The 25830-nt window shown below is 36.2% G+C and overlaps 1 protein-coding gene across 14 annotated transcripts in view; it reads right to left on the reverse strand.

Annotated features, from left to right (window-relative positions):
* Positions 1–253: 253 nt before the first annotated feature.
* The window catches only part of PTPN3 (protein tyrosine phosphatase non-receptor type 3), a 173294-nt gene continuing 147717 nt past the window's right edge, over positions 254–25830 (reverse strand). For all 14 annotated transcript variants that reach the window (XM_021281367.2, XM_065052841.1, XM_021281371.2 and 11 more), the window contains 7 exons: positions 25069–25159; positions 24746–24807; positions 23866–24012; positions 20373–20501; positions 12581–12726; positions 11779–11914; positions 254–7554 (listed from right to left, as the gene is read on the reverse strand). In XM_021281367.2, the coding sequence (XP_021137042.2) occupies positions 7477–7554; positions 11779–11914; positions 12581–12726; positions 20373–20501; positions 23866–24012; positions 24746–24807; positions 25069–25159 (789 nt within the window). In that variant the 3' untranslated portion in view covers positions 254–7476. The remainder of the gene's footprint in view (positions 7555–11778; positions 11915–12580; positions 12727–20372; positions 20502–23865; positions 24013–24745; positions 24808–25068; positions 25160–25830) is intronic.

Below are 25830 nucleotides of genomic sequence, written 5' to 3' on the forward strand. Positions count from 1 at the left end.
ATATGGAGCAGACACTTTCCATACATATTTGCTTGATTAGATAAAATTCAAGCTGCAGCCATGTGTTTTTTTTTTTTAAGAATTAAAAAGCTCAGTAACTTTTTCTGCAATGCTTATTGTTTTCTTGAATAAAGCCACAGTAAAACCACATAGCCAAAAATGCTTTATTTCATCATTAGCTATATAACCCGTAAGAATAAAATGGTGGCTGTAATATTTTTGTTCAAAATAGTTCCAAAACCGAAGAAAAATATACTGAAAACATTAACCAATACTTTATTCCTATAAAAATAACAAGAAAAATGATACATTCATTTCAAGAAGTGTCTACATTTTTAAACAATAAATTAAGCTTTGTAATAACAACATCGATTTACATCTTAAATGATTCAAAAGAAAAGTACAGCTTAGGATACAAAAACTCTGTCCTTACCTTCCAAATACATTCTTTTATTCCTTTAAAGCACTGGAACCTAAGATCTCAGAAAAAGAAACTATCGAGTGCTACAGAAACCACCATTAAAACAAAAAATAGCCCAAGTCGCTCAATGCATATTGTCTTTGCTTCTTCTGCATCTCTGAAAAAAATGTTATCGTGTATGAAAATACAAACTTAGTGACCAGAATAGTGGAATCTCTTGCAAAGCTTGCAAAATCCTCCCAATTTTGGCTTTCCCAGCTGTTATGCAATTTATTCACGTACTATTAAGCACATTTTTGTACCAGTTGCAATGAAGGTCAGTTTTAACCAATCACATTAGTTACTATGAATGCCTGGCAGATTTTCAAAACCTTGATAGGACTGTCCTCACTATTTATCTTGTTTTTCTCTATAAAGGTTACACAATGACGTGTGAAAAATCTAAATTATCTTGAGTATTCACTGCACAGGTCACTGGAATATAAGCATTGATACTTGTAATTGATTTTGCAAAATCTGGATTTGAAATACATCTAAATTTGAGCACATATACTAATTTGCCACCTAATTTCTACAGACAGTAATTTAATTTCTATTAAAAACTAGGAAAGCAATGGTTACACCAGATTTTTATTCATGTATGTGAATCTCTGAATTAGAAGAGCACTGATCAAGAATAACTCAACAGTTACCAAGCTAACCTGCTGCTTAATTGAAGCAAATTAAGCCCATGAAAATTAACACCCCTGGTCTGAGACTTTTTCCCCTGCAAAATGAACATTTGGCTTCGCTATTCTTGCAAACTCACGTAGATACATTTGACTGTACATGAAACTGGGCTGCTCCGGTTAGTTAATACAGGTACAACCCCACTAAGGCCAATAGAGACTGCTGGTTTACTGAGCAGGCTTTCGATCTCTTCCCGAAGGAAGGCAGCCCTTTCTCCTTCCATTCTGCAGCCAGGACTTCTGAACCAGGGTTGCAACCAACCATTCACAACAAAGTTGAGAAATTAATCAGGTAGCTAGGTCAATGTCGACTTCTCTGTGCTTTAGTGGCCATACTGCTTACCAGTTGAGAACTGTTTTAGTTTATGACTACACAGATGCAGCCACAAAGAAGATTGTAAGCTGCTAGAAATTAGTATTATTATTATTTTTTTTAAACAGAGAAACTATTTTTTCTTTGTAAAAGGTGTAAGTGTGTTTTTTATATATTTGGGTAAACAAACCTTTCTTACTTGAAGATCCAGATTTTAATTTTATTTTATTTATTTTTTTAAGCATCAGTTCTAGTTCAGCACAAGAAGACTTCCTAATGCTCAGGAGAGCAAGCTCCAAAGGCTTCCCATTTACAAGATGGTTATTTGGCAAAAGGCTGATAGAAACATGATGCTAGACTGGTTTCAGTTGGTAAGTGATGTTAGGCAATAGATTTAGTAGATCGAGCAAAGTGTCTTAACATGTGTGGCATCCTCACTAGTTATCCAGGCACAATCAGGTTCCATTTATGTCTCGGAAAAAGACGTGAAATGAAAACAGCCCAAGTAAGTTTTAGAAGGAATAGATTTGAGTTTTGTTTAATGTTACTTAAAAACACAAAGCAGTAAATGGGGAAAAAAGTTCAGCTTAAAATTATTTTCTAGGTCAGTCTGACAAAAATTAAAACCTATCAACAGCAGGGCTCTTTACTAAAGAAATTGTTCTAAAGGAAAAGATGCATTCAAAACATGGAAAAATGTTTTGCAAAGGGAAAAAAATATTGCATTTCCTACACCTACCTTAGCTGTTAAAAACATTTCATCGTTTTTTATTTTTAAATTTTAAATAAGAACCAGGTCTTATCTGCCCTGAACAAAACATTTCCTACATGCTTTTTTGAGATATCTCTGTGATTTTTACCACTGTTAGCAGCACTGTTTGAATTCCTCAGAAAGCAGCTCAGTTGAGGTTGGTCTGAACACCCCATTACACCTTCAGCAGGTTAAGTAATATCGTATCTTAAGCAACAGCAACATCACTTAGCCTGTCTGCAACAAAGCCAGTTTTACAGCTGTGGGGAACCTCAGGACGTTTTTATACAGTAAAATAATGACAACTCAAGAAACAACATCAAAGCCAAGAAAACAGAAGCTGAGCAACTAACAGCAAACTGAAGTGTTTCATTAACGTCTATTAAAATCAATGCTTTAATATTTCAAAGAAGAATTTAATGAGATTAAAAACCTTCAGTTAAACTCAAAATACCACACAATCTAAGACTCTTATCCAAGTCTCCCACCCAAGTAGTCTGCAACAAAATTAGGAGAGTCAATAAAGGCACATTCTACTCCCCATTCCAAAAGTCAGCTCTTAAGATGAATGTCTTTTAAAAAGCAAGACAAAATAAAACAAGCCTCACAACAGTTTCTAGTCTGTTAATGACAACCGAAACTAAACAGTGTCAGCAGTCCACACAATCTGCTTTTTCTATTATTTTCTTGGTTCTCAACAGTTGCTCTGCATAGTAGTGGTCAAATCAGACCACAACTGTCACAGGATTAGTCTGAACTGAGAAATGGTTAAATCCATCAATATCATGTGCAATATCATCAATATCAAATTGCATTAGATTGCTATATTTCAACTGTTACTATAATACTATTGTTAAAGCAGAGTCACCTGAGATGGTTTAACACTATCAGTGTCAGAACTTAAATGCAAGATAATCCATTTAATCAAAACATTATGTTTTATACAATGAATTAATCATTCACTTGGCTTTCAACTTCCTTTGAACAAAGTATTTCATGACACAACTTTACCTTCCGCATAGTTTCAATTAATAAATGCTTTTAACCAAGTAGACTAATTGCAGGTTACCAACTGAAACACAAACATTTCCCAGTGCACATTCTTTCTGGAAAGGTTTTATGTGAATGAGTAAAATAAACTTGCACTTGAATGCTACATTTCAAGACATAACAATAAAGTCATTATCAGTGAAATAACTATGTTTAAATTTTAATTGACTGAATATGAACCATGTGTATTTTTCACACTTTCAATCAGTGGACCATTTATGCATTTAGTCAGACACATAAGAACATTATCTACAGGGAAGAACTTTTGTTGCAAACCAGTATCATATAACGCTTGTAATAAAGCAAATGCACAGGTCTTTAGATATTTCAGAACCACAAATGTGTGTATATATATATATTTAACCAACTATTGCATAGCAGAAAAAAGGAATGGGAAACAGAGAACCAATTGTTAAAAAAAATAAGCGTATATGAAGAGCTATTGCTGAATTCTTAAGTACATTTTGATTGCATATAATTTAGTACCAACACTTAAAAGACAGGATTAGTGATGGCAAAGCTCTGGAATAATTTTTTGATTATTTTTCAAAACACCACCAGTATTCAAGATTTGGTTGTATTTTAATAATTCATATTTCATACGTCCTGTTAAACAAAAGGCATCCAAGGTTTACGGCACCATTTTTCTTATTTTCAACACATGGTATAAGATCTGTCCCTCCCACCCCCATCTCAGAAGTGTTCCACTGTGATACTTCTGAAGACACTATGAATAGGCATTTTAGTTACTTTTGTATCAAATATAAAGCCACTTAGTTAAAATTTGTTTAATTTTGAAGAATAAATGTCAGTGTATTTCAGAGTCATGAAAAACCCCAAAGGCTTATGCCTCCATCTTTATCCACTGCCATGCTAGAAATTTTGAACACTGTCATGAGTACAAAAGCACAGGTGAAAACTGAAGGTTAAACTCTTTATGAAGGTTATACAGAATCTTGACTTCACAGCATTTTCTTCTATTTGTCAATTGCTTGAGAGTTAAAAATGTTGAGTTCTACCTTCTCCTCCCCCCCCCACCCCCCCAATATCAAAATCACCTGCCTTTTTAATTTCCTAATTCTTGTAGAAAGACAATGCAGCATGAAGAAAATGCTTTCATAATTACACTTTCATCGCCAGATCAGATCTAAGGCATACATCATCCAGTGCAAAGTCATCACATACTAGAGAGAGAAGACAAAACCCCCTTCATCGTCCCCTGTGGACCCTATAGGTACATGTGCAAAACCCAGCGAGACTGAAATAAAGATGGACACAAATTACAAGATACTTGCGTAGTCAAGATTTGCTCTATGGTTTTACAAAAAAAAAAAAAAAAAAAGAAAAAAGAAAAAAAAAAGAAAAAAATCAAATATTACAGAGATTACTATTTTTATAGCTTTGAGTAGTCTCTCTGTGGCCAGCAATTTCAAACAAGTTATTCAAATCTAAATAAGAGTTCATGAATGGTATTACCTAAACCATGTAAGTTTACCACAACAAGAGCAGCATTCGTTGTCAGAATATGATCATCATCATTTAAACACACACATACTAATGTAATCCAAGCCTCTACCATGTATTTTGACACTGGAGTTAAACGGAATAAATGTACAGTGTTTTGGTAAATGCATATTCAACATGAAGAAACATAAATAGCAATAGGAATATAGCAATAACCTTGAACACAAACAGTAAGTTTAATCAAGTACTTCCACAAAAGAAACAGATATAGAAAAAGACAGGCTCTCAATATTTTCTTACTATTTATTGCCTTGCCTTTTTCCTCCTTGCCTTTTTCACTTCTTGACAAACTATTAACTGCAAGTCATGGCAACTGCAAGGGATGACTTAGAGATCTGGGCACAACAAAACTTAAAAGAAAAAAAGAAAAAAGACATTTTAACAGAAAGGCACACACATAACAAAAGGGAGGCTTCTGTTAACCACCCACTCAGCAGGCACAGATTCTTTAGTGTCCACTGCTCCTCCAGCAGGAAAGGGTCACACTGTTTTCTCACTGCTCAACATTCTCTCCAACAGCAGCAGGCAGACAGCCCTTGTACAACACTTTTCCACTCTCATTAAAAAAAGAAAAAAAAGTCTCCTGAGCAACATGTGGGTGTCCAGTATCATTTTACATTTGGGGTCACAGACAGATTGAGTGACCTGATACAGTTTAGCAAGTTAAAAGTGAACCAGAGTTATGGTCTCTTGCCTTCCAATCTGTGTCCAGTCAAGGAAGAGGATGATGGTCCAAAATATTACAAAAACTTCAGTGAAAGTGAAATCTGGAATGCCGTTTTTATGAATGAGCAAAAAACTTATTCAGCCTTCAGCCTAACAAAGCCAAGAAGCTTTCCACATTGCCAATTACCCTGCACTTTCCAATTAAAACTCTTTTGATCAATAAATAGTAACCAGGTATCTTCTTTACCTATAACTCATAACGTAATCTTGAAGAAATGACTAATCCTACCGAAGAGAAAAGTCAGCAATTTTGCACATCCTACATTCACTTTTCAGCTCCCTTCTGGGAAAAAACATAACCTTCTGGTAACGTGAGAGATGCATGTTGCAGAGCTGTGGCAGTTTCTACAATGAAACTCCAGATATAAATGATAATATCCATAATAGAAACCATAATTCTAAAATATATCTGAATAAGTGTGTATATATACCTAAAAAGAAAATAATCTAATTTTCTCTTTTCTACACATATAAACATCTGGCTAATATGCACCATAACTTTTTTTCCCTATTTAGGACTAATCTTTTAAATAACAGAGTTTTAAACAGTTCCTCCGAATATTATTTTAAACACTATTAAAAAATGAAGAACTATCTCAGGGTAATCAAAAAGCACACACAAAATAAATTAACATCATACAAATGTGGTTATATTGTTCAGAAAGTCCAATTCTCCCATTTGAAATGAAATGGAGACCAGCGTACCTTAGGGTGAATTATTCATCAATATACAAATTCATTCTCTCTTTCTATGTAAATCTTCATGTGAATTTAGCTGCATTTCCATAAGCAAGAAAGACAGTAAATCCACAGAACTCTTGCAAAAGGGAGTTGTGTTTCACTGGATAAGAGCAGTTTTTACTGAAGGGCAGCAAGTCAACATTTTAACACCATCTGGACACCAGCAACAGCTGTGCCCTTGTAAGCTTCACACCTTGAATTAGCAGCAACATAATTTATGGGTTCAGTAGTAATTTTTCTTCCAGTATTGGGTTAGACTGCTTCGCATATACAGTAAATCGAAAGTCTAGGACTTGTGTGCAACATTAATCCACATTTACATCTGAGAACTCATAAATACACATGGAAACAAAGGTGACAAAGAATTAAACCTCATTTTAAGTTAAAATATTTTCAGTCTACCTATAGAGACGGTAGTGAAAGACAAGTATAAAGGAATGGACAGCAGAAACAGAACAAAAGGAGTAAAATAACTAAAACTGTAAGAAGTAGGTCACTGCTAAAAGGGCAACTTGCAATTAAAATTGATCAACAGAAGATGTAGATTGTACCATCTGCATAAATGCTTAAATGCAGCATTACTTTGCACATCACATACAGCAGATGTGATTCCTAAGAAGCATATTATAACAACTGGCATACTTACTAATAGATTTATGGTAACTGAATACTTACTTTCTCCAGCTCTTAATATACAGTAGTTATGCATTAGCCTTTAAAGCTCTTCGTCAGCCTTTTAGAAGTCAAGGTTACATTTCCATGAATATATAGTGTCCCAATAAGAAAGTTACAAATATTCACCTTCAGTGAACTTTCACACAATAAAAATATATTAAATACCCTCTTAAGCTGAATAATTTCAATACTGTTAGCTTTCTTTTTGCTATTTCAAAGGAAACACAAGGATCTTTGTAACTTCTAAAGTAAAAGATGTTTTAAGGCAGTAAAAGATATGTATTAAGGTTTCCATGATTGTTTATGGTTGTCTATGTGAATAAAGCATATTACACACAATTGCTCTCATATATTTATCTACATGACTCTGTTATACTGTACATGATTTAGCAATCTTCTTGAGAAATTTAAAGTGCCACAGTTCAAATGTGCTCATCTGTCTTTTCATGGGCTTCTAGTCCATTCTAGTTGCTTTCAGAAAAAAGCCCCTGATTTACTTAAAGAGCAGTCTTTTAGGTGAAAAAAGAATTCATCCCTCACTGCTGTGCTAACTGGAATCCAGTGGTCGAACCAATCCTTCTTTGTAAACACGAAGAATAGCTTCACAAACAAATTTGTATTGACTCTGTATAAGAAAGAAAAAACAAAACCATTTATGAATAATTAGTTAAACTCCTGATTATATAGTAGTATTTAATAGGACTAACAGTCCCACTGCTTCCTTTTCTCCTGGACAATGACAGGAGAGGAGATACAAAGAATGAAGGAGAAAATCCAGCTGTCCTGGTTGTGTTCACAGCATACACAGGTAACATTTACTCTTCTATGAAGGACGAGCATTAAAAAAATCTCACACCCTCTATTTTTTTTGTTACTGTTAATCTGATTATTACAAGTATTCTAACCTTACCAATTCTGCAGTTACATATTACTGAACACATTAAAGTTATGTGACCAAAAATGCATTTAAAATTACAATACAGAATATATAGGCCCCATTGCCTTGCTAAAAACTTTTTTTTTTAAACCAACTACACTATTGCAGAAGACATAGTTGCTTTATTTCCAATTTGCAATCAGACCACACATTTCCTTTAATAACAGAATGGGATCAAAACGTTTAGAATTAATATTTTTGAAGATCAGCAGCCACATTAATTTTTTCTGTCATCCAAATTTTTTCACTCATTTAGTTCTTATGAAGTCTGCAGAAATTAGATTACTGTTTCTTTTCTGAATTTTACTATTAGAAAGACTATTTCTTTCATGATCTTGTGATGTACCCATTTGTTAAAAGCAATTGCGCTGTGAGGCTCTTTCTGAAAAGTGATACAAGGATACATTAGTAACAGGACTAGTGCAGAACTTAAAGGCCACATAGCCTAAATAATATATTTTGATTAGCACAATCCCAAGAACACAGGATGACGGAAATGTAAAAGAACGTACAAAGATCGAAGTATACCTCTCCTCTGAAAGTACTTCCCACTACTGCCAAAACCCCCAAATGAACACCTTTCTCAAAAGCTCAATGTCATACATTCAGAGACGCGCAGCTTCGCATTTTCTAAATCCCTTTTTACATCTTTGAAATCTTTTCCCAGCTGGCCTTGTATGTCAGCTCTCATCAGCTCTCCAGGAGCCTCTGGAAACACTCTCCCAAAATCTCCCAAAGGACAGGGCTATAAGATACCACTTGGACTCTGAAGGACCTTAGGTTGCATTTAAATACCACTAGTTAGGAATGTTATTCTCCGTAACCTGCAATACATTTTATCTTAAGTACATAAAAACCTAAAGAAAACTTGGGGATGGAAATTAATTTTCTCTATCTTGATTTTCCTGCCTTTTCTTCAACCTTTCAGTCAATTACTCCCACCTTCAATATCACTCTGTTCTTTTGTCTTTATGTCTTAATTACCTTGACTTTTCTCTTCATTGTTATTGTCATTTGTGTATTTCTACTGCCTGAACAAGCCAAGTGTGATATTTAGAGCTCTGTTCAATACTTTGTTAACTCCTTTGTGTCATCAAGTTACTGAACAAATAGGAATGAACACTTGAGCATTGCTTCCTCTGACTCAGACTCTGACTACTTGTTTTCTTATCTGTAATGGGTATTCTTACTGCGCACTCAGCTGATAACTAGTCCTGTTTGTACATCCTAAAGCACTGCTTTCTGTAATGTTTTGTATCTGTAATTGCTCTTTGATGGAACATAATAGTTAATTATTATTTTTTTTAATTTTCTTTTTAAATGAAAGGCCATACAGTTACAGAAATTTTGTTGTAGCCTTATTATTTTGGTCAAAGCTTTTGTTTTGCTTTTCCTGATGACCAAATTACAGGTCTTTGAGAAACTACAGCTTTCAACATGATTAACAGCAGACACTAAACTGACCAGTTCATAGTTCTGATGAGTCCATTCTTACCATCCCCTGTCTGATGGTAACTCATAACATGCATCCGGCTATGCGTATCATCTTAGAACTGGAGCACACACACGAGCCCCCCAGGGCAGCTGAACAAGCTTCAGGCAAGGCTATTACAGCTGAACAATGCCTAATGGCCTCTCTCAGAAGCCCAAAGCCGCATATCAAATCTAGGGGCTAGCTGGAATGCAGGCATGGGAATGCGACGGAGCACCCAGGACACATCAAAATGGGAATACGCAGTTCTTCGGTATTCTGCTTTCTCACAGTTTAGTGCTTGCTTCTGTGTCTCATTTACAGCACAGTTATGCCAGTTCTGCTTATTGGCTTTTGACAACAGTATCTGCACTCTTCAGAAATGACAAGAGAATTTAATTTCACAGTATTGCTGCTACACATCATCCCTCTCCTGATTGTGCTGATAGTAAACTGTGGAACACAGCCAGTGAGGTAAAGAATCCTATTTTAGATACTCAGTTTCCCACATTTGGGATCTGTCTGTCAGTGTATTTATTGCTATTCCCCATATTCTTCAATTATGCCAAAGTGTGAAGTGCAAGAACAATTTCCGCTGATTCCTGTTCTAATGGGAGGTAACTTGGCCTTCTGGCAAGGTGAAGTTTACTTCAGGTTCTTATGTCTGATTGTCAAGAAGGCAATCACTTCTACAAAGTTTAAACCTGAACTTGCTCAGTTCATTTTCGAAACTGAGGGGCTTAGACAGGTACAACTTCATAAGTCAACATTCAGCTTCCTTAACCTTGAGACTAACCTTTCTCCTGTCATGACATCTTGTGTCTTAAGCTCGACTTTTATTTCTGCAAGGAACTGGCAGGGGACTCTTCAGAGAACTCCCTCCTCAGCCATACAGTCCCAATGCACATCCAGAGAGTGCACTCATACTGCAGTGAACAAGAATCCCAGCAGCAAGCATGAGCAACCTCTGCTCACAGAGCACTCTAATGATACACTGACACTTTCACATCCTTTGATAACACAAGAATTTTCCCATCTAGTCAATCATAGTGCTTGCTCCTGTAGTCATTAATCTGTTAATGAATAGAATTTGTCTTCTCAAGTTACCTTCTTCCTTCCCTTGATGATCAAGTGGAAATCAAGGCATTTTCTTTTGAGGATGAGACACAGAAATGCTCATTTTAACTGTTGACTTTCTGGGTCTAAACGCCTTTACTCCTATTCAAGTACTAGAGAGAGTGCAGAGGAGGGTGACAAAGCTGGTGAGGAGCCTGGAGCACAAGAGTGACGAGGAGCAGCTGAGCAAACAGGGGCTGTTTAGCCTGGAGAAAAAGAGGCTGAGGGGAGACCCTATGGCTGTCTACAACTACCTGAAAGGAGGTTGTAGCATGGAGAGGGTTGGTCTCTTCTCCCAAGTAGCAAGTGATAGGACGAGAGGAAATGGCCTCAAGTTGCACCAGGGGAGGTTTAGATTGGATATTAGGAAAAATTTCTTCACAAAAAGGGTTGTCAGGCATTGGAACAGGCTGCCCATGGAAGTGGTGGAGTCACCATCCCTGAAGGTGTTTAAAAGGCATTTAGACGAGGTTCTTATGGACATGGTTTAGTGCTAGAGTTAGGGTAGTTTATGGTTGGACTCTATGATCCTGAGGGTCTCTTCCGATTGAAATGATTCTATGATTTGTCATAGGGCATTTAACTCTCCAAGATAATCTGTACTTCATATTCTGTCATCCAACCTCTACTCAAGAAAGTAGGGCCTCCCAGACTTCATTGTTGGTCTCTAATGTCAATATGTTCATTTTCAAAGCCAACACAAAATTGCCCTCATGATCTCAAATTATCTTTGAACCACTTCCATCTTAAAATCACTTTATACTTTCATATATCAGCTACTGATACTACCCAGCTTTTCCTGAATTTCATTCTTGCGCTTTTTTTTAACAAACTGGAGTAGTGACATGATTTTAAAAAAATGCATATATTGTTCTTATCGATTTTCTATACCTAAAGCAGTCTCTTGAAAAGCCACATCCTCTGTTCAAATCATACCCCAAAACCTTTAAATTAACCTTCAGTTTAATAACTTCCTAAAAGGCTCTGTACTAAGAGTTAAAAAAAGATATATTCTAGCTTCTTGCAGATAATTTAGACAAAGAACTATAAACAGATGATTTGGGCAAGTTGATTCTAACTACTTGTAATATATAGGAATCAATTATCTTTTAAGGGCACAGTAAGACATATTTACAAAAAAGTTAAATACACACCTCACAGGCAAAGCAGCCATTGTTGCATATGTTATGCTCAATGTAGGAAGCATGAAATATAATGGCAACTGAAGATTCATACAACTAGATCATTTTAAACTAATTCGTAACTGGTTTAGAACTGGAGAAGTGCAGCATATATACAGAGGAAGAGGCTTCTCCATTACTTACTGATGTTTGCACCATCATAGCTCGCTGGTCTCGCATTTTTCGTACAATATCCAGTGGATAAACAGGCTGGTTTCTTTCAATTAAGCACATGGCTGTTTCCATAGTGACCAATACACCAGTGCGACCGATTCCAGCGCTGTGAAATGTAGCAGAAAAATAGGCTATAAAATTAAGTTTTTGCAACGTACCCGATTCATACCACAGACGTAATATTAGGATGCTAAATAGCTTAACAAATTACAAGAAGACCTTAATAAAATCAGAAGAGAGTGTGAAGCTTACCTTTTAAGCAACTTCAGTAATATTTCCTAACAATTATTAAAAAGAAAAGATTTTTTAAGAAAAATAAAATCTCACTTCAAGTAGAAGGATTTTTAACAATTATAACCGCTTACAAATCTAAACGTACTGGTTTGGTATTTTTGACTAACGAAGCTAAGAGCTAACAGACAGCTTTTTGACAAGGATTTGAACAGTAGGAAAAAACTTTGCAGTACCATTGAAAATGAGGTTACAGCAGTGGTAGAGGATAAAAATGGAGAACACTTATACTGCAGATTATCAGCTCTGTGACAATTATGTGACTAAGACTTTTCACCAAAAGGTTGCAGGAGAAAGGGAGAGAAAAGAAACTTGTCCTTTAGATACAACACTAGTGCTTCTGTCTCCATCAGTGAATGCTGGTGTTGCACAGTTCAACATTTTCATCTAATTCAAGAAACCTCCTGTCTTGCAGACAAACTTTTCAAAGCAAATGATATTCTAAAGGTGAAGCAAATCTACAATCAGAATTTTAAAGTACCTGCAGTGAACAAGGACCGGCTCATTCTCTACTCTCTTTGGCCTCATACAGTTCACGAACTCCAAGAAGTCCATAGAGTCATCAGGAACACCATGATCAGGCCAAGCAACGTACTGGAGATGAGTGACGGTGTGTTGTTGTTCTGTCTAAAATACAGTAAGATTTTCAAAAAAGCATTCAGAGTTATGACTCCTGTATTGATGTTTAATAGATACAAGTCATACTTTTCTCTCTAAGCATATTCTGCAGGTGCTGTAAGATGCATATGGCATAGAAAATATTTGTCATTTTAAAATTCACAATAAAGTATAAACACGTAAACCTTAAAAAACATGCAGAGGCATAACATTTTCTAACTAAATGAGGTGCCAAGGTTTATTTCTGTCCAGATTTTCTGGTTTTTAATTTGACTGTTGACCTATTCTACCTTGACATCAATGGTTGACCTGATGTTAAATGCTATGAGACTTATGCATAATAGTACTATATAATAGTTCAGAACAGGATGGAAGAAACAGCTGAAAACAGCAGAACTATTCAGGACATCAAAATAACAGGAGTCTTGGGACTAAACAATCACAGCTCAACAGGATGGTAATGATATTACACATACACTGATTATACATACACTATAGCATTGAGAAACGCTATGCTTGCATACTGTTTCAATGCTGTAAGGTGCTTATCACCTGTTCATTATCTGCAGTACATTAGGTCCTCCCATTAAAAAAAAAAATGAATGCCATTTTTATCTCATTCTGCAATCCAGATCAATCTCTCAAAGTACAGCTGCAGATCTATTTTCAATATAAATGTCTGTGTGCACTTTCAGATTCAGTTACAATATAAAGTTGCCTGTAACATTTGCTAACTCTGGTTTCTGTTAGAAAACAACATCTTTGTTGTTCTTACATACATATTCATTGCACATATATGAATGATTTCTGTATGATCCACAGAATATTTTTCTTTAAGAAAGGAATATAAATAGTTAAAATGTTCTGTTGTATGAATAGCTATTTTTTCATTCAATTATACCTAAAAAATTGGTTTTACAGAAGCTCTTTCAGTTTAGCTCTTTGTTAACTTTGATTATGAAATCAATCAATCATCTTTGCCTTCAGATTGGGCTCAACTGCTGCATTAGAGATATAACCAATGATTAGGGTGGGAAGGAAAAAACCTAAGACACCCTTGAGCTCTGCTGCATCACACAATGAGGATCTCTCACTCCTGATGAAGTGACACAAGTCTTCGCATTGTTCCTTTACTTCTTCCACATGTTTAGCAACAGTTAAGCTGTTAGCTGCATTTTATCAATGTCCATTAGTAGACAACATTTGACACCCTACTAAAATATAAGTCTCCTTTATCACCATATTCGTCTATAAAAGCTGGCCTCTCCCTAGTGTTCCACGCAAGAATGTTTCCATGATGCTAGTGACTTTAAGAGGTTTTTGTTCCTTTTCTCCTAAGTGTACAACTACTGAGATATATGACCTGTTTTAAATGCCTTCAACTTACAGACTCCAGTGACACTTCTGGATTACATAATTTGCCCAGTTTATCATCAGCCATTTAGCCAACATTTACTTGGCAAGTGTATACAGAGGCCTAAGACATCGTATCTGTCCTAAAGTTATTAGTTGCTGTCCTTCAGATGATGGTTAAATGTCAGAAGAAAAAAAGAAAGAGAGATGTACTTGTATCTACCCCTTCTATGCAAATGCAAGACATCTACTGCAAATGCAGCTTAATTGTGGTTAAGCTAGAATCTTGGATTTTGCTCAAAAAGGCAAGGTAAAGACACATGATCTTTTTTAATAAGTATGCTATTGGGATTGCATCTCCAAAGTCTAGGGCTCTCAGAGATAATGCCTCAAATGGCTGCTCTAACACTTGCAAAACAATCTCATTGTCAAGACCTTCAGCCACAAAAATACCCATTCTTCATCTTTCTGCAGTTTGCAGCCTTGCTAATTATAATTGAACCAAAATGCAGGTGTCCTCATTTAATTCTCCTAAAATGACTCCTTCATTAATAAAAGAATCGGGTATTCTATAGGAAAACAGCAGACACAGCTTAGAATGATAATACTCATACAAAAAGAAGGAGTTTAGGCTTAAAAGGTCAACCTTAATTTTGACTTTTCTTAAAATCCAAGCAACTGATTTCACATTTCATCTTTTCCTTTAATGTCCTTTTTTGTCTAGGTCATAACATGACCTTCAATTAACAAAAAATGAAAAGAAATTTCACCATGTAGAACTACATTAACCTTGAAATGGTTCTATTATCTTCTGAGGAGGAAAAAGTATGCTCTTTGCTAGTAGGCTCCACAAATATACCTGGAAAGCTGAAACTCACTGATCGGGGTTAAAGGGGAGTTTCTGAAGAGTAGATACTTTCACAGTGGTTATTTCTTTGGACAACTGTTCCCATCTCATTATGCTTCTGCACACCCTTGCCATGACACCTTTAATCTACTTCTGTTCTTCAGCTCTATAGTATTCAAAACGAACTCATTTTCTTCTGCCATGAGTATTTGACAGAACAGAACATGTTCAGTGCAGACACTTTTCAGAGAAGCCTTTGAAATACCTCTGCAGCATGACAGCTTTGTTCAAGACATTTATGACATGGTCAAATATATATAAAACTCCTTGGAAAGAAAATATACAAGGTCTTGTTTGATTTGTGGAAGCAAAAGTTTCAGTGACTTGATCTAAGAATCTTTGACATGAGCAAACTCAACATTTACCCCACAAACTCTTACGTGACACATATCTGGTAAGGAAGACAAATGGCATGGAGAGTCTGAGCCCAAACAATTAAGAGGTGTATAAAGTACACAGTTTCTGTTTTCAGCTGTTTATAGCAAAAAGTGTGGGCAATTTCCTCACTACCTGTTGCCTTTTTTTCATCTAATAGCATTTTAACACAGTCACTAGAAGGCCTACATGCTGGTCACTCATAAACAGAAAGATACCTGTTATTCTTTATCTTGCAATTTTGCCTTCTACCTTCAACAAAGAGCAATATCCTTCCTTAGGAAAATTAATTTATGCTTAATCTTCCATCTGTTTGAATTGCTGCATCAATTTATTTTCTTTTTTTCTTTAAGCCATCACCTCCATCATTGTGATGTCCATGGAAGGTGATAGCTTTTAAATTAAAGAGAAGTTTATCTCCCAAAATCCTTCTATTTGCATTGTCACTGTCTGTACATTCATGCTAAATAGTCCATATCATGACACAAGGTATTGCCTTAATTATCTTGACCTGGGTTCTTTATGAGGGCTAAGTGCTTTCTCGGCACTCACTCCTCATTCATTATAGCAATGGTATAACCTGTCTTTAAAGGATGAAGTTTAATCCATCTTTAAACATCTTGATTTTTTTTCTTTTTGTTTGAATGATTTAATTTAGTTGATAAAACTAATCAGGTGAGAGAATGACAGGACACTTTGGAAACAACTAACAAGGTGTGGCAAACACTAACATAAGATGTGGCACACTAAAGATAAAAAAAAAAACAAAACAACAAGAAGTCCCCCCAAAATAAACAGGCAAAATTATAGATCTTCAAAGTTATGTGAATTATATGCTTCAGCAAGTATTGTCTCCACAGTCTTACTAAGTTCCATGGCTGAGTTCTAGTAACACTTAACTGACATCAAGAGATGCTTGTTAAAACAAGGGAAAGCAGCAAAAAAGTTTGTTTCAAAACATAACTGGATGAAATTGGTGAAATCTAATGGGCAATGATATGTTGCAAGGCAATTATCTTAAAGGAAACTGAATGAAAGTTTGCTTCAGGCTTCCCATGATATTTTTTCAATGATTAAAAAGAAATATGTGTCTTGTTTTACAAAATAGTGCACTGTGTGATGAGTTTTGCACTCACAGTACACCATTTCTTTCCTTTGGTCTGTTATTTCTTGTCCTCAAAGCGTTCTGATGCTCTTCTAATAAACAGGTAAATAAATACCTCAAAAAAACCCTTTAGTACTCTTTTTTTTTTTTTTTTTTCCTTTTGCTACAGAATACCTTTCAATCTTGGTCTCAAAAAGGCAGGAAATTAATCCTTATTTCATTTCATGAGGCTTATAAAGGTTACAAATATTTCACACGTTTGCAGTCATTTACTGATCCTCATTTTCAGGTAAAGAGGCATCGAATCAAAGTGCATCAGAAAAATTCTAAAAAGTTTCTTGTTCCTCCAAGTCTTCTGAATGTACACAAACAAAAGGCAAAGGGCATCATTTCCCCTAAAGGTGGATTTGAAATCTGTGTAACTTATTTCACAGGAAACTCACAAATGCATCTTTTCAACAGAAATCAAGTCTCTTGTGAGTCTGGAAGCTTTATCTTTCTTAGTATTAAAAGCTGCTTGTCTTCATAAAGACCAGTCCGATGATGCTCATGTTAGTTCAGGGAATAATAGAAAGCTGTTTTGCATTCAGATGAATTTTTAATGTATTCTTCAAAGAATACAACAATATCTGTGAGAGGTAGTAAATATAAGGCTTTGCAAAGTCTACTCAAATGCAAGATGCCTTCAAAATAATACATTTGGTCAGCTTTAAGAAAGCAGCTCAAGTGACATGTAAAACTAGGAGACACTTTGGTGTTTCAGAGAATTCTTTCACTATGTTTTAACAAGCTACAAAGGATTTCATTTCCATCTGAAACACCAGATGGAGAAACAGCTATCAATTATTAGGGTCATATTTTTACTGTATGGGACAGCTCAACATTGAGTGTTCTTCTGAGTATGGCCACTTTGTCAAATAAACTTGCCTTTAATAAAAACAAAACAAAACACCACAAAAACAAACAAACAAAAAAAACCCCTCAAAACAACCTTGCCCTTATGCCAACAAACACACATCCACCTAGAACTAGCTTTAGCATGCTTTTGTTTAACTCAGAGAAATGTACAAATGCATAGGCCTTTGCATTAGAAGGGATGCTCTCAACAGAGATCCATCATGAGACAACTTGCACAGCCGAAGATTCTTATAAAACTTTCGCATCTGTTAACATATCTACAATGATACATTACGTGCTTACACAACTTTATCTCAAAAAGAATTAACCTGTATTAAAAAAAGTGGCCTGCCTCATTCTCCTTAGGATTTTGACTTACCATGTGCTAGTAAACCAACACCTGAAGTGAAAACACATACTGAATACAGTCCCTGGTGAAGTTACTCACAATTACCTATCAATTTTGTAAATACTAACCAAGAAAAAGAACAAGTATTTGAAAAGAGTAAACTAATATTTACAAGAAGCATTAGCTAACCAAAGCAAATTGGCAATCAACCAACTTGAGTGTCAGGGACTAAATGTTTGCCTACATATACTCAGCAGTGCTGCTTTAGTGAGGTTAGTTTCTTTTGTGCTGACATTAAAGTTCAGGACTTACAGATTAATTGGCTTAAAAACAGAACCGCAAATCACACTGCTCCCTGACTGGATGGTTTCTCACAGCAAGAAACTGAAACACTGTAAACCATCTAACTGAAAGACCTTTAAGGATTGGCATCTCACATGTTTATGACTACAAAGGAAATATTAATCACATTAAAACAAATTTGGAAGCACTGTCAAGTGATAGATTCAGTTACAAATTTATGAGACTGAAGGTTTGTTCTTCTTGCTGTAAAATATCCATGAAATGTTACATTTCAAAACAGATATTTCATGTTTCTTACTACTAGCAATTCTAGTAACAATAAAATCTGCTTAACTATACAGAAGTTTAAAAGACGGACTAGTGTTGTAAGTACAAATTAGCATTTGGTCAATACACAGTGATTTCTTACACATGTATCTTATGATAGCACAAACCCTTCATCCTTTTAGAAAATATATGTGACTACAGAATTTTGGAAAAGAGATGAAGAAGGAAACATAAGAAATGTAGGACAACTTACAAAGAAAAGCCACACTTCTTCCCCTATATTCAGGTTGTGAGAAGTCTAGATGTGATCTGAACATAGATTGCACAGCACAAGCTGCTACAAGAAGTACTCCATGCATTTAACTTTCTCTTTGCTTTATAATCTTTCATTAGCATAAAGTATTAACTTCTAAGGAATGTAAGTACTTTACATAAACTGAGCATATTTTGATTGAGATATATAAGGATTTTTTTCTTCTTAAAAAGTCCGACTAAAGATGAGGAAAAGGAACTGGTGAGATCACAGAATCACAGAACATTGGGGATTGGAAGTGACCTCAAAAGATCATCTAGTCCAATCCCCCTGCCAGAGCAGGAACACCTAGATGAGGTTACACAGGAAGGTGTCCAGGCGGGTTTTGAATGTCTCCAGAGTAGGAGACTCCACAACCTCCCTGGGCAGCCTGTTCCAGTGTTCTGTCACCCTCACTGAGAAGAAGTTTCTTCTCATATTTAAGTGGAACCTCTTGCGTTCCAGTTTGCACCCATTACCCCTTGTCTTACCATTGGTTGTCACTGAGAAGAGCCTGGCTCCATCCTTGTGACACTCACCCTTTATATATTTATAAACATCAGCAAGATCACACCTCAGTCTCCTCCAAACTAAAGAGACCCAGCTCCCTCAGCCTTTCGTCATAAGGGAGATGCTCCACTCCCTTAATCATCTTCATTGCCCTGTGCTGGACTCTCTCCAGCAGTTCCCTGTCCTTCTTGAACTGAGGGGCCCAGAACTGGACACAATATTCCAGGTGTGGTCTCGCCGGGGCAGAGTAGAGGGGAAGGAGAACCTCTCTTGAGCTACTAACCATACCCCTTGTAATACACCCCAGGATGCCATTGGCCTTCCTGGCCACAAGGGCGCAGTGCTGGCTCATGGTCATCCTGCTGTCCACCAGGACCCCCAGGTCCCTTTCCCCTACACTGCTCTCTAGCGGGTCGTTCCCCAGCTTATACTGGAACTTGGGGTTGTTCCTGCCCAGATGCAAGACACTACACTTTTCCTTGTTGTAGTTTATTAAATTTTTCCCCACCCAACTCTCCAGCCTGTCCAGGTCTCTCTGGATGGCAGCACAGCCTTCTGGCGTGTCAGCCACTCTTCCCAGTTTGGTGTCATCAGCAAACTTGCTGATAGTACACTCTATTCCCTCATCCAAGTCATTGATAAATACATTGAATAGCACTGCTCCCAGTACTGACCCCTGCGGCACTCCACTAGATACTGGCCTCCAACTAGACTCTGCCCCATTGACCACAACTCTCTGGCTTCTTTCCTTCAGCCAGTTCACAGGCCACCTCACTACCTGATTGTCCAGACCACACTTCCTCAGTTTAGCAGCAAGGATGCTATGGGAGAGATCTTGCATCTCTTCTCAAAACAACATAATGATTCACTTCTTTGTTACATTTCCTCACTGCATACGTCATAAATCAAGTGACCCATATTTCATCCTTCAAGGAGCACAGTTACTTAGAAAAAAATCTCATTTAAAATCTGAATACTCATGAAGAGTTAGTGACTGAAAAACCATTTACTGAAAATCACTAAACTTATTTATGAAATGTATTACAGTACCCATACAGCACAATGTATTAATGTACTATAGAACTTCAACAGGTATGTTTTTGAAGAAGCGCTAAACAAATATTCATACTATGTTGATTCATATAATACATTCTTTTTACAAAAATGTGTATATATACACATATTTGTATATTCACACACAGAGAGGTACATGCTCAGACTGAGATTCTATATCTAGCTATTCATATATGTAAGCATTCAGCTTGCTTTGGCATAATTAAAGATAACAGGCATTTACCTCAACTTTTGTAATCACCATTTCTCTAACAACGTAAGCAATGGTACAATCTTCAGAGTGGCACCTGACACGAAAGCTGCCATATTCCATTACATCTGGTGGATCAGGCCAGTACTGATGACATTTGGTCTGTAAAGAAAATCAGGCACACGTCAAGTCTTTATTGAAGCACTTTTGTTTGCATGCTATGGTTCAGGGAATTCAAGGAGAAGTATAAAATCTATTCTGGTTTGTTGGTGAGCTGCTTACAACCAAATTGGAAAATAACATGAAAAAATAGAATGAATTCTCTATAAACTTGTGCTTTAATCATTTTAATAAAAATTCAGGTAAACTGGATACAAGATGCTTTATATCTGGCACTAAACTGCAATCACTAAAGCTGGGGTATCAAACTCATTTTCTTCCTGGGGGCCACATTGGCCTCACACTTGCCTTCAAAGGGCCAAATGTAATTTTAGGACCATATAAATGTAACTACCCCTACATTTAAACATTTCTAAAATTACATTCAGCCCTTTGAAGGCAACTGCAAGGCCAATGTTGCCCCAGGGGGAAAATGAGTTTGACACCCCTGCACTAAAGTTACTTCTCCAAGCATAATGTAGGAGAAAAAACACATGGATTTGTTCCATCTTATAAAGAAAAGTGTAGGGATGCAGTTCATAACTAACTCCAGCCACCTAACAGCAGGTTATAGCAAAATCAGCACCACACTTTTCTTGAAAGTGAACAATGAAAGGACAAGAGGCGACTGAAACAAAACACCACCATCTGATGACACGCTGGCAAAAACTATTTCTCTGAGGATGGTCAAGCACAGAAACAAGCTGCTCTATGAGGGTGTGGAATCTCCAAACGATGGAAATAACCAAAACTTAACTGAAGTGACGCTGTACAACTTGTCTGAACTTCAAAGGTACCTCCGCTTTGAGCAGAGAGGAGTGGACCAGATCCCTCCACAGGTCACTTCAAATATGAATTATTCTTAGGCAATTAAGCAAGATCATGCTGGAATGCAGAAAATAGTGCAAACCGGCCTTTCCCCCCACCATTCTAACACTGCAGTCTCCCAATGGAGGGAAAGAGCAAGGTAGGCTCTGTTTCAGGGGGCACCAAGAGATAACTCATTCTTCAGAGAGAGAGAGGGAGATGGATCTTCAGATCCCTACCACTCTACTACTGAAATTATAAAGTCTTCCTTTTTCTGGTTCAGCTTCCAATGGCAGATAGATAGGCACATCTAGCCAGTGTACATGTAACTTCTGTAGAAATAATCCTAATGCCAATATCTATTCCTCAATTTAAAAGATAAGTTTAGATCAGCACTGATGACAGTAGGTTTGCCACCTCATTTCCCATCTCAAAGGCTGAAATGTGGAACAGACTGAACTTGAAAAAGTATTCTAGTGAGATATTAGTCCAATGAAATCCTTGTCCACTGAAGACAGCTCAAGTTTATCCATCAACATAAAGGTTACAACATTTCACCCTAGTAATTAAATATTCTCATCTTCCACTTCGGCAACTCCAGTCTTGGAAATAATTGTCTTCGTGTAACAACTGTAAATCAAGTAGTTTCTAAGTACGAGTCCACTGGACTTATGAAAAATACCATACCAAAGTCTAGCTGAGCTACAAGAAAACCCAAGGGAGTCATCAAAAAACATCTTAACATAACTCCCCAGACACTGTACTTAAAACTTTATTTTATTGTGCTCAACCACAACATCTGAGCTATAATTGTCCTCTCTACTGCCTAAACTTTTTAATAATTGTTACTAGCCCCAAAAGAAACCCAAAATATTCATATTCCAAACGTGTTTGTATTTCAGCTTTAGATCAACTTATCAATATTGCTTGTGCCATCTATAACATTTTTCATCTATAACATAGTTTTAAAGCTAATCTATAGTGACAAGAGCTGGAAATTTTGAAATGCTAAAATTTATTAGTTCTGCCTTTCTTAGGGCTCAATTTTCTATGTCTTAAAATCCAAATTTTAACCACTATACCTGAAACTTTTACTGTAGTAACGTATGTGAAATACTTCCCCCTAAGTGTAAGACAAAAAAACCATATCAGTTTCTAAAACATGAACACTACTGGGGGAAAACCTAAAAAAATAATGTTTCTACATTTGTACTATAGGATAAAAAACATTGAAAAGAGATTTTTCGAATATAAAACCTCCAGGGTTTGGGAAAAGTTTTGGCATTTGTCAGTGGGGATACTCTAGCAAGAACATACATCATCTGTTCCTGAGAATTCACCAACAAACTGGGCAAACACAAAACACCGCTGAAATTAAACAAAACCCAGAAAAAGTGTCTGGTATGTAAATATACCAGCAGGACAGTTGGAAGTTAATGACAAATTGCCTTGAATCTTTCAACTCACTGGGCAAAGCACAGACCAGCATGAACCTGTGTTTCTCCTCAATGTAAGGTAAAGCAAGTGGGAAGCGCTTTTGACACCAATACAGTTGAAAATGAAGGGAGCATTTTTGTGCCAAATGATGTTCAGTAGTGCCTGTTTCCATGAATGGCTGTGTAACCTGACCACGGTTAAACTCTGTTGTTTTTCAGGTTTCATACTTGTTTCACACATTTCAGTGAGGAATTCCATTGCTGCTTAACTGTCCCTTATTTACGTCTCAATCATTATGCTGTTTAGCACCTGAAGTACTTGCTCTCTTGCTTTCCAAAAAACATTGGTTTTTGACTGGGATGCCAGATGAATTTGATAGTGCAGGATAGATCACACAGGAAATACAGATAAAGGCTACAGTGAAGGCATACCAGAGTCACCATCTTCTTCACCTCTTAAAAACTGTTAGGTTTTCAGCTTCTAAAATTTCAAAACCAACCCCTTTACGTACATTAATAATCTAAAATGTTCATCTTTAAAACTACAAAGGATATTTAAAGTACAACAGAATATACCAGATTTTGCTTTAATTTTAACTGAAATTCTGAAACAAACGGAGTGCTGGAGTTTATTTAAACAGAATTAAAAGAATTATTAGAACAATTCCAGGAAAGAACCTATGACATAAATAAAAGTAAGCAGGTTAAATTCAGAACCACCAGCATGCTAGAGCTAGCAAGTACTTCAAAGACAGACTCTCTTTTGAAGCCAGACTGCAAGTTCTGCTCGATGTTTCCAGAATCATTAGGAAAACAACTGCAACATGGAGCCCAGTTCCCCGGGGGGCGGTACAAAAAGTACAGCACATAGTACCTGGCTGATCAGCAAAATCAAGTCAACGTAGTGATTTCTGTTTATCAGACTACTGGTTTGTTTTCAAAGAAGCATAAAAAAAAAAAGCTGTAGAGTACCTGTTTCTCTACGTAATTCAGAAAGCCTGGCCTTCAGAAAATTATTCAACAGGATAAGCTGGTCTATTTTAGGGTTGTTTAGTCATAAAAATGGGAAAAAAAATCAAAGGCATAGTTCATTTCTTCAGCACACAAGGAACCTGAACACTTACCCGTCCTCGTTCAGTTAGAGTTGTTAACATGATGATCAGTGACAACTTGTGATCCCAGACTACTTGCCAGAAGTGTGCACATGTATGTGGAAGAGGCCCCTGAGTAGCAATGTACCTATTCACAATGCCCACAGAGGGAATTTCCATCTATAAAGAAAAATTTGCTCTCATTACTCAAAAAGTTTGCTCTCATTACTCAAGTACTACTTTTCTTTAATCCAGCATTTCATTCAAACAGAGTTGAGGGAAGATTAAGGGGGCGAGATGACTAGTAAAACAATCAAGATGACAATTTCTTATGTGATGAACCCTTAAATATTTAATTTAAACCAGATGTATACAATAGACACTATAGTTTTTCATGCTGAACTAGGAAGAGATGACTAATAGCAAAAACGTATTTGAAAATTTGGAACTGCAAAGATTTCCAAATTTTCTTTAATATTTAGTAAGGAACAATGGCCAGGTGTACCAACAGTACACTAGCAAAAGCTGTTTATTGCCAGATGCTAGACACAGAAAGTTAATAGTTGATTCTGTGATTTCGGTGTTTAACTCCAGTATCTGACAAAAACATACACATTTTTTCCCCTCTTCTCCCAGTCTACAGATGTGATTAGGGTAATCAGGGCTCTAGTTTATCTTCTAGACCCTCCACCGCATAACTGATAGGCCATAAGTGGTTCTTGAGGGGAAAAAAGCTTAGTTTTAAGCTACACGAGACAACTTCAGCTTTTGCAGTATTTGGAATGGTAAAACATCTTTTACATTACAAATTCCCAAAATATAAAATGAAAAATTTTTAATCCTTAAAAAGCCTATATTAAATCTGCTATTGTAATATAGAAAGTAGGCAAATAAAGGTCTCTGTATGACTTACATTCACATAATTTGCGTTAATATAATCTTCATCTCCTTGCAGTATTATCCTTGTGGCATCATCTGCATGCGAAAAAACAATAAAGAGGAAATCAAATTAGCAATTAGGGGGCATGCTTCCCTTGTATTAAGTCAAAAAACCTGAGGAATTGCAAACAGCAGAATACTAACCAAAATAGATAACCTTTTGGAAAATAAAATGAACCATTATACAACTTCTTTATATAATGAAATCTTCAATCAAGAAGTTCAATATAACAGTTTTATAAGCTATCATTTAAAGGATAAAGTAAAATAGGCAGAAAGTCTGTACTTAATACTCACAAGGTAGAACATCTTTGTATCTATTCTTGTCCATATTCTGAGGTACCTTTGCACATGTAACAGCCAGTCCTGGTTTCTTTCTATAGAGTTGCTGCAAGACAGAATGAAAGATGGGAAGATTTTGAGGGATGCGATTATGCTGTAAACACACATTAAATAGGTTCACCTGAAAATAAAGAGACTGAAAAAAATGTTATTTTATTTAATATTTTTCCTAACCATCTGCAAAATTAACCTGAGTGATTTTTGTACTTTTTAATACAGCAAGAATTTCTGTTCTTGCTAGCCCATCATCATCTCTAGAAGAATCTCTAGAAAGTAAAAACAGGGGAATTTTAAGAGTCATTGATACAAACGGTTTCACTGCAAGGTTGCCTTTTTCTTATAAAACTGTATGCCAGAAGGAAAACAGAGGTTGAGCGTGGAAGTACAGAGCAATAAAAGGCATCAGAAGAAAAAACAGCTGCAGACTGATATTTTCTGGAATCAAAGGTACTACAAAAAATTAAACTTCTGTTCTCTGGACTAAACCACCATATTCAATCCTGAAAAAAACAAAGCTTCAACGTATCACAATCTTGTAACATGTGACTCCTCTTCTTTTGGGTCAACCCCTATCTTGCAAACTTTATCTGGAATACATGTAGGCATACAAGTATATAAGTGAAAATAAATTTTAAGATTAAAATGCATTAAGTGCGTCCTACAAAACAAGGAAAGCTATGGAGGGGGAAAAATAACAACAACAAAAAAACCCCAAGA

This window comes from Columba livia, chromosome 2, assembly GCF_036013475.1.
Source record: "Columba livia isolate bColLiv1 breed racing homer chromosome 2, bColLiv1.pat.W.v2, whole genome shotgun sequence".
NCBI classification, from domain to species: domain Eukaryota; kingdom Metazoa; phylum Chordata; class Aves; order Columbiformes; family Columbidae; genus Columba; species Columba livia.